This window comes from Cupressus sempervirens, chromosome 5 (assembly GCF_028749045.1).
Source record: "Cupressus sempervirens isolate cs-2001-9-10 chromosome 5, ASM2874904v1, whole genome shotgun sequence".
NCBI classification, from domain to species: Eukaryota; Viridiplantae; Streptophyta; class Pinopsida; order Cupressales; family Cupressaceae; genus Cupressus; species Cupressus sempervirens.
In genome coordinates this window covers 794,146,986-794,160,855 of record NC_143122.1, presented here as the reverse complement: position 1 = coordinate 794,160,855, position 13,870 = coordinate 794,146,986, and the positions used below count along the sequence as shown (strand labels likewise).

Sequence of the window (13,870 nt, the reverse complement as noted above, 5' to 3'; positions counted from 1 at the left end):
TTGACTGGCGAGTGAAAGAGCCTGTTTCTGAAAATAATACAGCATGCTATTGATGAACACACCACAGTCGTAAGCCACTTTCAATCCCTGCTCTCGAAGGGCAAATAAGGAACTCTGCGTAGGCCAATGGACAGAAACAGAACGAATACAGAAAATGCTTGCCTTCGGAGGTTGTACCCATGTAAAATGATGGTTGTCACATTCAAATCTAGAACATGCAGAAAGAAAAACGCTTCTGCTAATTCTTTATATCTAAAAAAGTTAGACAAAATTTATATGGTTTAGCACAACTAATGGAAGCAACATTGACGTAGTTAATTCAGAGTTCCATTTCAGTGTATCTTAAACCCTTTTACAACTATATTCAGCATAGATTTGATTACCCGACTGTCCAGTATACATAAAACAGCAAATTCACACTCAAGACCTTGAATCTAGACAATACATAAATAGTACATTTGCATAGAAACATTTTGTGTATAAGATAGACTACAAAACACCAAGCTTTATTTTTATTAATTCCATGTGGAATGCTTGGCTTATAAATTGACGGTTTATCAATGTCTTTACTTCTTAAAACCAACCCCAAAAAATCATGCCACCAGAAACTTGTTACTGTCATATACAAAGCCATTAACAAGCGCTAAGGGTGTCAGAAGAGGGTTGTGTCCTCTCAGAAGTATCCCATATTTCAACTCCACACTGGGAGTTCAATAAGCATTCATCATGGGAGGCATACACCCTTGCGGGAAGCACAGTTTCAGAACCCGCATTTGCATGTTCACAGGTGTGATATTCAACATTCAGCCTATTTTCTGCCTGCTTTAGTCTTGCTTTCTCTGCTCTTGACCCTATCACTTGACCCAGAATAGAAGCTGCAATTGTGACTGCCATAGCCGACTTTGGCATGTTCACTGCCTTCCTTAGCATTGCTATAAAAGGAATTGCAGAATGAATTGCAATAAACCAAGATGGTGAAAACTTCTCAGTGTGTTCTCTCCAAACACCTAAGGGAACATTAGCAGCCATACCCAAAAGCCCAATTGCAAACATTTTTTCAGATAATGCTTTTGGCCTTAAATTCTTGACAAAAGCTGTTCTTGCTAATGCAGCCCGGGCGGCAACTATAGCAGGGGGGCATTTTACCTTCATTCCAGGTGGAGGTTGCGTAAGCTTTGCAACCAGTGGCAAAACCTTGTTCACAGCTTGATAAGATTTTGCAATTGGACACTTTCCTGTCTCTAGCCATTCTTTGCCAGTCGCCTCATGAAGGCCATCCTGCATAATTACAGAAAATTATGAGGACTAAAGCAAAAACGGTCCAAAAAATCATACAAGAACTGCTAAGCTTGCCCAGTAACAGCCAGTCAACATAAATGCTAGGGGATTATTTTCCAAATATTATGGGCAGATCTCACTGTTTTGGTGTAGAAGCACAAAAAATAGTCTATTGCTAAAAATCATTATCTTTCAAATTCTTTTTCTCGTGATCTTACACAACAACAAAATGGAATAACAAGTCTTGACAATTAAATATAGACTAAACGTAGTGTAAGGTTGAAATTGCAAGGATGTTTAAAAATGGAAAAACAAATATCTTGTAAATTCAACAATATGACAAAAAGTCAACATTATATTTCAGTGTCTAATCTTTATTTACAGAGTCTCACTCCATTGTTATTGCTAAATAAGAAAGAGCTCCAAGTGTAAGTGAGTTGCAGGTCACATTCATGCCCGAGTTTGTCAGGTAAACCCAAGAGATACAGACTTGGGAACAATATATAAGACGTGGAAAGGGATCTCTCATGTCTCTCATATGGCAAATGTAGTTTGTTTTGGCTACAACCTAATAATAAACTCCACCTATTAGTACAAGCAAAATGAGACAGGCAATATAAATAGAAAAAACTCCACAATCACATATCATAACAGTTCTAAGTTCATGTGCTAAATGAAGCATATGAACATAAGTGAGATCTTCTGAGGTTAACTATTCAACATGCTTCATTCTTAAATGGAAGCACATGTGCTCGAGTCAATTTTAGAAAGTTAAATAATGCAAATGAATAACAAGTCTTGACAATTAAATATAGACTAAACGTCGTGTAAAGTTGATATTGCAAGGATGTTTAAAAATGGAAAAACAAATATCTTGTAAATTCAACATTATGACAAAAAGTCAACATTATATTTCAGTGTCTAATCTTTATTCACACTGTCTCTCTCCATTGTTATTGCTAAATGAGAAAGAGGTCCAAGTGTAAGTGAGTTGCAGGTCACCTTCATGCCCAAGTTTGTCAGATGATAAATGAAGCATATGAACAGAAGTGAGATCTTTTGAGGTAAACTCTTCAACATGCTTCATTCTTAAATGGAAGCAAATGTGCTTGAGTCAATAATATAGACTAAACGTCGTGTAAAGTTGAAACTGCAAGGATATTTTAAAATGGAAAAACAAATATCTTGTAAATTCAACAATATGACACAAAGTCAACATTATATTTCAGTGTCTAATCTTTATTCACACTGTCTCACTCCATTGTTATTGCTAAATGAGAAAGATCTCCAAGTGTAAGTGAGTTGCAGGTCACATTCATGCCCGGGTTTGTCAAGTAAACCCAAGAGATACACACTTGGGAACAATATATAAGATGTGGAAAGAAATCTCTCATGTCTCTCGTATGGCAAAATGTAGTCTGTTTTGGCTAGAACCTAGTAATAACCTCCACCTATTAGTACAAGCAAAATGAGAAGGGCAATATAAATAGAAAAAACTCCACAATCACATATCATAATAGTTCTAAGTTCATGTGATAAATGAAGTATATGAACATAAGTGAGATCTTCTGAGGTAAACTCTTCAACGTGCTTCATTCTTAAATGGAAGCAAATGTGTTTGAGTCAATTTTAGAAAGTTAAATAATGCAAATGAATAACAACGAGTAGTGCCTAAGAGCAACTATGGAAACAAAACGGGATAATGTGAGAGATGTTAATATACCTACTACCAGGATAGACCCCATTATATGAATTGCACAACACATCACACCTATAGAACTTTATGGATGGATTGTTTTTAGAGAGGCTCTCTTACTTTCAAGTCTCAAGTTACAATAAGACTTAACAGCATAAGGCATTAAAGTAGTGGTAAATTAGCCTCATATTATACATAGATTCAAGCATGTGTGGGTGTGTCTGGGCCAGTCAGTGAAAATTGAAAATGACTAAGTTAGATATGAAGCTCCCCCAATAGTGATATTAAATAAAGTGGCGGATGAAAACACAAAATTGGAAAGACGAATGCAAACTAAACACTGATGATGCATCTAAGTGGAAGCCCAGCTTATGACTAGAAAACTAGAACTTGGGGACAGTTATGCTGTTATTGCCAACTATAAATTTGCAGAATACAACCTCAATTGGAAGCAGACTATTATGAGATGACTTTTATGCTAGTTTGACTTTGTGCTAGCTTTGATTACACTCCCAAATTCGTACATAGAGTCACAAGAGGAGCTACCTAGATGTTTTTCTGCTTTGTAGTTTCGGACTATATAGAAATGAAGGCACCCAGTTTCTATTTTTCAATGGTTTATGCTATCTAATTTTGTTTGAAAATCATAAATTTAGCTCCTTTTTTGCCAGCTTCAAATAAAAATTATGGCATGAAGATACTGAGCATTGTATATGGCATAGGAAAATGCCAAATTTTATTTTAGCATCCAAATTTTAACTTAGCCGGATTGCAAACAATTTAAAGAAATTTAGTCAATCTAATTATGTATTATAGGCCATGAATGTTAACACTCATCAAAATAAATAATAAGGACAAGAAGATAAAGGTAACTGCACACAAGACCGTTGAGCAGTACCATGTGCACAACATGGTAATAAATCCAAACATGGCCTGTTGTAGTCAGAAAATGAAAGATCAACAAATTCGTAATCACTATATAGAACAGAACCATCTAATAATTCCTAATCACAGAGACCATAATGTAATACAACTAGTTTTCACTATTCACCTATGTTGCAGCCAGAGAGAAGCAATTGAACATATTTTCTGTAAAGGACAAATGCAGAAATTGCCAATGAAAACTAGAATAACTACAAATGTTTTACTCTCAAAAAAATGTGAGATTTAAAACGTGCTCATCTTACAGTAAATAAATCGAAGTACATAGAAATAGAAAATATGCTAGAGTTACCTCTTTCCGTACATTTGGCTTCTTTTTGCCATTTGACTCTCCTTTCTTTTTATTTCTCTTAATGTTTTTATTCCTCCCCATAAAAGCATCAAAACTGAAAGGACCTCCAGGTCCAAATGCTGACAGGCTAATAGTTGCAGCAGATGCTGCAAATGGATGGAATTCTGAATTGGGTACATTTTCTGGGCCAGACAAAGCTTCTGAATTAACTCGAACTGAGGACCTTCCAGAAAGAGGTACAACTCCATTGTGGCCATGGAAAAGCCTGAAAGCAGTCTCAAAGTTAGGTCCATCCTCAAAAATGGGACCCCTTACTCCTTCCACCTGCAGAGGCCAAACCAACACTATCAGGATCCATCATAAAACACTCTAGGCGCAAATAACTACCTACAAACTAAAACAATTATACAAGCACATATAAAACTATCACTTGGAAAAGCAATACTCTATGAGAAACCTGACACAATTCTCTATACCTAGATATTAAATCCTACCAAAAATTTCACAACTTGAAGAAATATCAACAAGAGAGTTCAATGCTAGCTTTCTTGCAAGATATATAAATGGTTGAAACTTAAAAGATAATGGCCATTGAATAGAACAGCTCTTCATACTTAAACAAGCACTAATATGTACTCTTATGAGCGTTTCTAATTTTCTTCCCTAACAGTTTTGTAGCAGCAGTTTCTAGTCTGAACTAAGCATTTGTCTCAACACTCTGTGCTTGATCTCTTCTTCCTGAGTAAAAAGATTTGATACAGTACGCTTTCAAATTTGTGATTGATTTTGCACTGGCTCAATGTAAAACAACATTTCCCTTCCAGGCACATGCGTTATTGTTGTTATACATTGAAGCTCAAATAGCTTTTACACAACATACACATCATGAGGTCAATGTAACTGCTCATTCAAGGACTTCTGTAAACTAGCTGAACAAAAAATTGATATTCTATTTCTCCACGAGTGCTTCTATGATGTTGTTCTTGATAATTGAATGTATCTCCTCTTGCATTTGTTTGACAATTTTAAAATGACTCAACTCTTATGGTCCTTGAGGTTTGATATCAAGGGTTGGGTACTAAAACTGCATTCAATAGATCATGCTAAAACAAAATTGCACTGCCTTCATACCACTCATGTGGGGTCCAGAGTGAAACTCAGACAACACTCTCGATAGAGTTGTATGCATGTGCAAAGGCTTTGTGAGACAAAATAATGCAACAAGAGAAAGAACTAAAACATTAAATGTATTAGTTTTTATCTGTTAATCATGTACATATCATATTCCTGTGAAAAATATAAGTTTTCTGTATCCTAGTCTGGTTGCTATCTTCTCACTACCTATTTCCTATCTATACACTATCTACTAATGTTATACATATGTATAGATTACATGTCATGAAGGTTGAGAGTCATTTGTAACCCAATAAGCATCTAGAAAGTGCTTTGGTGTATCACAGCAATTGGAAGTGTTACTACAAGTACCTCAAGCCATGACAATGCTCTTGGGACTTTCCATAGGAAACATTGTTGGTAGCTCTTTCTGGATCATATAACCCCATCAAATACTGCATTGGTTAGTTTGTTGCTCCCATTTGTAGCTTTTTAACATGGGACACTAAAAGTTGGTTCTCATTCAATGTCACAGATGATGGATTCTCAAAGCTTATCAAAAGCAATAGATTCAATTGATGCATGCCAATTCTTTGTCCTTGTCAAAAAATCTATGTTCAGCATATTTTAGATGTTTGCTCTTTCCACAAAATATCTTCCTCTCCTCTATCCTCAATGTGGTCTTTTGGCCTTGCTTTTAGTGCAATTTGTCACATAGTCCAATTAAGTGATTTTCAATAGTTTGTCAAATTGTGATAGTTCAAAGCAACCCGATATGCCTTCTTCCAGGTATGACCTCATTCAAAATTCGGCAAATTGAGATTGCTATATTGTTCTTGCGATTGTTCCTTTTTCTAATACTGAAAATTAACATATTATATCTGAGACTTCTCCTTGTTAGAGTAAATAATTATTAATTATTATTTACGCTTTTACTTAAGTTTACTTAGGTTAAATACATTAGTTATTAGTTGTCACCTAGGAGTTAGCATAGCTTTACGTGTTGACTTGTTGACAACACAGAAGTTTGTGTATGTGTTGTCAACACCTTGTCATACTTATCCTTTCACCTACTTGGAGGGTAATCCACTTTTCGTGGACATATTCTTAGTTGTCATGCTTATCTCCTAGCATCTTCTAGCTTGTTCTAGAAGATTCCTTGAGGCCTTTATATTTGGGCTCTCTCATTGTAATTTCATATAACATATTGGCATATAGCATATTGTATAGCAAATTCATTTTTCTTTGTTGCAATATTTTTCTCTCAAGTCCATTTAGTTTCTCCAAGCTCTACCCTTCCTCCTTTAGTTTCTCTTCGATAGGTTATTTGTATGCAGGTGATCTTGGCGAGCTATAAAGTTGGCTTTCATCAACTTCTACATGGTATCAGAGCCTCCCTATTGCTTCCTGGTTGAAGGATTTTTGAAGCTGCAATTCGGACACAAACCCCAGTTTGTTTGTGATTTTTTTCTTCAATTGGGAGGAAGAGCAATTTTTTGGGGCACTTTGGGCCTAAACGAACACTGCCATTGAGTTCAGAAGGCCCGTTACAATCAGAATACATATAAAATTTGTCCATTTTGGACAAAGTTGCTCCAAGAGGCCAAAAAAATTTATCTGGAGGTCGTACGGACCCGTACAAACACGCATTGTGATTTTTAAAAAAAAATTTAAAAAGTAGCCATGGTAGTCGCTCAGCCCAGCGGCCATCGCTCCACCACCCCGGCACCACCGCCGCACCTCCTGCACTCGGCCCAAGGTCCACCACCACTATGACGCCAAGACCCAGTCGTCGTCGGCAGGCCTCCAACCAACCACCGCAACCAATGGCACCACCATTTCCAGCAACAACCTCCCTTGCGGCCATCTCTCTATCGCCCACCTGCAGCCAACCACAGTCAGACACTTGGCACCATTCTGAGAGTGTCACATGGCACAGGTGCCACATTGGCACCTGCCATGTGGCCCTTGCCACGTCAACCTTTTTGCAACAAACCTACCATGTGGATGTGCCACATGGCAATCTTTTTTTGCCACGACGGTTGTCTAGCCATCAATTTTAAGCTCGGGAAATGTTGACATTAGCATGACGTCAGCACTGCATCAACATCCAAACTCTCCTTCAGGGTCCTTTTTGACCTACTTGCGGTTTTTTGGCCATAACTTGAACATACGAAGGTATTTTTCTGATCCAAAAGAAGAGTCAGAAAGCTAGTTTCGAGATGGAGACATTGGTGTAGGTATTTTTCAGTTTTGTTGCCTGTTTTTGCAATGAAAGTTGGATGTTCTGTTTTTCACTCTGGCAAGCATAGCTTGTGCATCCTATCTCTGTTTTTTGAAAACGTTATATTTTTGGAAAGCTGGTTCTGTCTACTTTTCATTGGCATTTTTTGCTCTATGGTGGATATCTTGGGTGTTCCAAGTCCGAGGATCGTTTTTGTTGAAGTTGATGAAAGATCAACTCCACAGCTCCCAAGAATCACCTGCATGCAAACACCTATCACAAAAAGAGAAGCAAAAAGCTATGGAGGCAGGAATTGCCAAATCCATAGATGAGACATTCTTGATGAGCAAAAAAAGAGATTGCTATTATCAAAAGTGAATGAATAAAATTACAAAGAGATCAATTCTTATAAAAGGAGATCAAATCCCTAACAGGAAAAAAGCTAGGTTGCATAATAATAATTAATAAAAGAATTAATTATTGTATGCCTAAAGTTTAGCTTAAGTAAACTAGAGATAATAAGTAACTTAATAATTAAATCAAAATGATTTAATTACTAAGAAAATAGCTTATTATTCTAATAGTTTTCATGGCATGGGATCTTTTGTTTTCGGCTGTACTATCTATTGTATCAGCTTTTTTCCCTTTCTAATCATTGTTGATATCATTTGTAAGCATCTTTATGCAAACGCATTGAGATAAAGTGTCACTCTTGCATTTCGGGTTCATGAATGTTGTTTTGAGACAGTTGTACTCGCACTATTTTATAAAGTGCCATGTGGGGGGTGGTAGTTGTATGCCGCTTTTGTGTCCTCTTCCTTTTTGCCCCATGATGTGTTGGTGACACGTGCCTTTATAGGTGTATGTACCTCTTACTCTCTCTCATTGTTCTTGGTTCTTTCTGTAGAGGACTTTGGCCCACTTTCTCAGTTGCCTGTCACCTCACCCCGTTTGCATTAAGGGGGGGTTCTTCTGTTGTTTCTAATGCTTCCTTGGTTCGATGGTTCATTAAAGTGAGCTATGTATTTAGTATCGAATCCTATATACTAGGCAATTATAGTGGCTGGCTACCTATGCATTTCGATGAGATGGATCATCTACCAAATAGACACTCTCGGTTCGTGCCTTCTATTTCCATACAGGTTCTTCAGATCAGCAGCTTTATTTTGACAAAGTTTGTGGCTTCTTCATGCTTCAGTGATGTTCTTCATGATCTTCTTGTTCCTATTTTCTGGGACATTCCTCTAGTTGGAGGCTTCTTCACTCCTCCACTAGGTTTTCTCCTTTGTCTCCGGTTTACAGAGATTGCATTGCATTTCTTATGCATTTGTTCATGGGTACCTAACATGGCTTTGTTGTCGAGACCCATTCTGCATTTCATCTTAGTTATTGTGAGCTTAAGTGCATTCCCCCTAAGTTGCGCTAAAGGGGGGTTGTTAGAGTAAATCATTATCAATTATTATTTACGCTTTCACTTAAGTTTACTTAGGTTAAATGCATTAGTTATTAGTTGTCACCTAGGAGTTAGCATAATTTTACGTGTTGACTTGTTGACAACACAGAAGTTTGTATGTGTTGTCAACACCTTGTCATACTTATCCTTTCACCTACTCGGAGGGTAATCCACTTCTCGTGGACGTATTCTTAGTTGTCAAGCTTATCTCCTAACATCTTCTAGCTTTTTCTAGAAGATTCCTTGAGGCCTTTATATTCGGGCTCTCCCATTGTAATTTCATATAACATATTGGCATAGAGCATATTGTATAGCAAATTCATTTTTCTTTGTTGCAATATTTTTCTCTCAAGTCCATTTAGTTTCTCCAAGCTCTACCCTTCCTCCTTTGGTTTCTCTTCGACAGGTTATTTGCATGCAGGTGATCTTAGCGAGCTGTGAAGTTGGCTTTCATCAACTTCTACACTCCTTTCTTTCTTGATAATGAAGAATACTATAGTGTACCTGAAATTTCTCCTTTTCTCTAACATAAGATTGGTAAATTGCATCTGTGATTTTTCTTATTTAACTAACACCTTTGCTTAAATCACCTATGCTGCTTTTGTATTTGATATTCCAGGCCAAGTGAACGTGTCTCCCCTGAGTTATATTAGTGAGTCTTTATGTCCGCTAAAATGTACAGGGCCCCACTTATAATTGAACTATCATGTGTCTACTGGTAATTGGAGTGTTCAAGGGTTCAACTAAAATTACTAAAATATGGCATTGATTGTGTAATTGTTTATGCTCATTGATTTCCATAAAAGAATTTAGAAGTAAGTTGTTGATAAGTTAAATAAGTCAGTAATTTATCGTTACTATGAGTTGAATGGGCAAAGCAGCAAATCCTTCATCTTTGTCCTTGCCTAAATCTACATAGAACATGTTCAAGATAATTGCCTGACTTGATGTTTTTCTCTTTCCTCTTTGTCCTAAATGTGACTTTTCGGCCTCTTTTACAGGTGGCTTATTATGCCAGCTTGAACCCATTACCGAGCTCTCTGGCGTTCAGTAGCTTGCCAAATCATGGTATTTTAATTTCTTGAGATTTCATTCTCCGCGCTTAAGCAAATTCAAAATTGAGCACATGGAAATTGCTAGACTCTTAGAGTCTACATGAGATTGCTCCTTTTCTCATCACTAAAGGTTGCTTTTTTGTACCTGTGATTACTCATTTTCTCATTACCAAATATTGCTTTGTTGTACCTGTGATTGCTCACTTCTAGTTCTCATTAGTGAAGATTGCTTTTTTCTACCTGTAGTTGCACCTTTTCTCATTACTAACAATTGCTTTATTGTACCTGTGTACCTGGGACGCTCTCTTTCTCATACTGGTAGCAGTGGATACCATTCCCTTGACCTATAGGATGTGCCAATGCTTCCTGCTTACATTCAAGGAGATCCAGTCACATTGCCAACTTCCTCTCTACCAAAAAAAAAGGACATACACAATGTCTTCTTCTTTGGCGATGAATAATTAATGTAATGTTTAGTTTAGATGAGGCCAGCATGTCCAAAAGAGGCTCAAATGTTCAAAGGGTGCTCGATAATTTCCAAAATGCATGTACAAAACTATGTGTTTCTCAGGTAATTCAGCCCATAAACAGGAAAGATTAATGCAATTAACTTGAAAAAAAAAAAAAGCAAAGTCTGTGCCAAATTTATTAGGAAGTAAAAATCAGAACAAGCAAAGCTACATCTAACGAGATGATAAGACATAAGACCACAGAAACTGAAAAAATGTAGGTAAAGTTTACAGGATCCAAAAGGAATATTGTATGCAGAGAAAATCACAGCAGAGTGCAATTGTGCATTGAGTGTCCCTAAAGACATCAAGGACTTCTCCAAAAGGTAAAACAAATCAAAATGATAGAAATTGGCAATAATAACATCATTCAAGCAATAATTTAAAGCAATAATTTATCTGAAATGTCAGCTTAGATTCATGGTTCTCCTATTAGGATATAGTATAGTGATGGATATTCTTAGATTGAATCCCAGAAGATCGTATATATTTAAAATAGTAAGGAAGAGGCTATTTCCAGAGGATGCACATACTTTGACTTTTCATTGAAATCACAAACTGAGTAACAATGCAAGAGCCTACACAGGATTTTGGAGATGATGACAACAACAAAAAATAATGTACTCCCTCCAGTATCAAAATGATTGAACACAAACACGGACAAGCAACTATCATTCAAAAAACATCACATATACATGAAACAACATAAGGACTTAATTTTCTATATGAAGACTTACATGACTATGAAGCTACGTAAGACCAACAAAAAACATCACGAAAATGTCTTCTGGCAGGTGCAAGGGGTGACTTGAAAAACAGTTCTACCTTTTCATATGCGACTGATACAAAGCCAAGAAAATTTGTGAATGTTAGGAAGGGGTAAGAATAAACGGTACTTACTGGTGTGGGAAATCTTATTGGCGAGGCAAAGCAAAAATTGGTGGGTTCGGTAATGTTCCTTAGAAAAGGGCACAATTCTACGCCCTGATCGATAAGCCTCTCAGGCTGCGCCAAACCGTCGGCCATACGATCTCTGAAAAAGTAGTCCATCTCCAACAAAAATTGTATCGGAAGAAAACCCTAGGAAAAATTCGCCTGTCAAGAGAACAAAAACGTTAGAATCCTCGACCATTAACAGAAACCCTAACATAAATATCTCCTTCCGCCAAATATTGACATGGAAAGCGTCAAAAAGAAAAGCCTAGCGCTAAAAGCTTTACAGAACCGAAAAATTGCAGAAATTCTACCGCGTAAGTCCCCCAAATGCCACCATTTTTCGATCAAAAATGCCACAGCAACCCTTACAGACCCCAATGCTTCACTATATGCATACGTACAACCACCCAGTCCAACGGTCATCTTCAAATTTGGGATCAAGGAAACTCTAGCTTATACATATCCTAACGAAAATGAACGCTGAAAACCACAAACCAGAGATTCCTCACCTCGAAACGAAGGTCTCGTTATGGCAGGGTAACTGTAGCCGGATAAATACGGTCCAAAAATGGCGAATTGCGCGCTTCTGCTAGCGATCTGAGAATGTGTGTTTTCCTCGCTACAGGCGTGTGGCGCACCTTAGAAATGGACAATCTCTGCGTGTTCAATGCATGGACTTCTATTCCCCAAATCACCTACTAAATAGTTTTAAAAACGATAAAATTGGTCAGGACGGCGTGGCAGATGGATCAGACTTGTTCAATTTCGCCCCCATCGTCCGATTTCGAAGGCTTTGGTCGTCAAGCGATCGAGGCCGTGCGACGCAAACAACATGCCTGGAATCTCCTGAGATAATCGTTCTCTCGATTCTAGATGACCTCTGGCCCACAATGCCAAAGTAGCTTTCTTCATTTTCAAAGTTCCAGGGGAAGGATTAAAACGTGCCAAATTTGGCCATCTGCGGGTTAATGCCTTTTGACCATAGCACCAAGTCTTCCCATTAAGAGTTATCCGGGAACATTTCCAGCTCCTCTTTCATCTATTCTGGTCAAGGATCGCCGCCTGGCATGACGTGAAGATTGAATTTGTTGCTTGATTAAGCATGCGAAAAGATTGGTAGTCTACCTAATCTGAAGTTTAAGAACACCGAATTTGATTAAAATTATTGCCTTTTACTGTATTTTAGAAAGAAATTTCAACGTCAGAGTTGACACGAAATCCAAATGAGCAGTTTTTGAGCCATCAAAATTCGTTCCAACTCCCAAGATGAAAATTTTCTTGGGCATATTGGTTTTGTACGAGCTTAAAATGTTTTGGGATGGAAAAAATCAAAATCAAACGGGAAAACAAATAAAAGTTACATGTTTTTTTAGGGTAATGGAATAGAGTAGAAGCGAAGCTTTTTACCGTCGGGAGATTATGGATGAAATTAAGAATTATGTTTGTGCTCGGTTAAATTTTGATTATTTATGATAAAATTTAATTAATATTTTTTTCTTTATAATGGGGATTCAGATTTGTGAGCAGGGTTGTTCAACTTCCATCAAGCTTTTGAGTAGTCTAATTTTTGCTCTTCTAAAAGTTAAAGATTGGTAAAGATTGAGGGGCTCTTTTGTCAAATTTACTATTTATTTATATATTTTTAATATTTTATAATGAAATACAAAATTATTCATTTGTGTTCAATTCTTGTCATTGTTGGTATGATCTAAATTAATTTAAAAAATTAGGACAAAGGCATCATAGTAACTATAGTCAACTTCCAATGTTTATATCTTCTAAATGGTATATAGATTTGACATTTTTTTGTTGTTGTCTCTATATATATGACTTAATTGCTTAAAGTTAAGGTATTCTCTTATGAATACTAATAACGCACATTGTAGGAGTTATTATGTGTGAAGGGGTTGAAAAAATATGTCATTTCAAAATGTTGATGGATACATAACTCCCATTGTGTCAATAAACATCACTCAAAATCACACAAATGTCTCAATAGTGGTAAATGAAGTAGTAGGTCACAAATAGGACAATTGTGAATAAAAAAGCAAAACGATCAACTACTAGGTCATAAATTATCGACTATTGATATATGAGATAAATAGTTATTAAAAGCCATTATGACAATAAATGAACATTATTGATCTCTTTCTTCTAATAGTGGCTCCCAATCTATCAATAAACATCACTCAAAATATAATTGCATAAAAATAATTGGTCTAAATAGCAATTTAAAGTTTCGCAAAAAGAGGGGTAAAAATTTATTAAGACAGAAAAGAATACAACAAGGAGAGCTCAACAAGGAGCTCGATCCTGAGCAACAAGATCATCAAATTCTTGCACCATCTCAAAGGACAGTTGCCCCCTATCCC

At 36.7% G+C, this 13,870-nt stretch overlaps 1 protein-coding gene across 2 annotated transcripts; it reads right to left on the bottom strand.

The window, feature by feature from the left end:
- Positions 1-435: 435 nt before the first annotated feature.
- On the bottom strand, positions 436-12,171 carry LOC149558325 (uncharacterized). 2 transcript variants are annotated; one of them, XM_089832589.1, is made up of 5 exons: positions 12,008-12,171; positions 11,810-11,883; positions 11,463-11,657; positions 4,209-4,532; positions 436-1,278 (listed from the first exon to the last, which is right to left on the bottom strand). In XM_089832589.1, exons 3-5 carry the CDS (start codon positions 11,610-11,612, stop codon positions 634-636), a joined length of 1,119 nt encoding a protein of 372 aa, XP_089688715.1. In that variant the 5' UTR covers positions 11,613-11,657; positions 11,810-11,883; positions 12,008-12,171; the 3' UTR covers positions 436-633. The 2 variants fall into 2 exon arrangements, with proteins under 2 accessions (XP_089688715.1, XP_089688714.1); XM_089832588.1 differs by lacking the exon at positions 11,810-11,883.
- Positions 12,172-13,870: the final 1,699 nt, after the last annotated feature.

What these genes read in the sequence shown, in the direction of transcription:
- LOC149558325 (XM_089832589.1), bottom strand. Translation starts at nt 11,612, where the DNA reads ATGGACTACTTTTTCAGAGATCGTATGGCCGACGGTTTGGCGCAGCCT. An exon ending in CAATAAGATTTCCCACACCA is followed by an intron (nt 4,533 to 11,462) that starts GTAAGTACCGTT and finishes TGGCCTCTGCAG; the next exon opens with GTGGAAGGAGTAAGGGGTCC. An exon ending in AGCCAAATGTACGGAAAGAG is followed by an intron (nt 1,279 to 4,208) that starts GTAACTCTAGCA and finishes GTAATTATGCAG; the next exon opens with GATGGCCTTCATGAGGCGAC.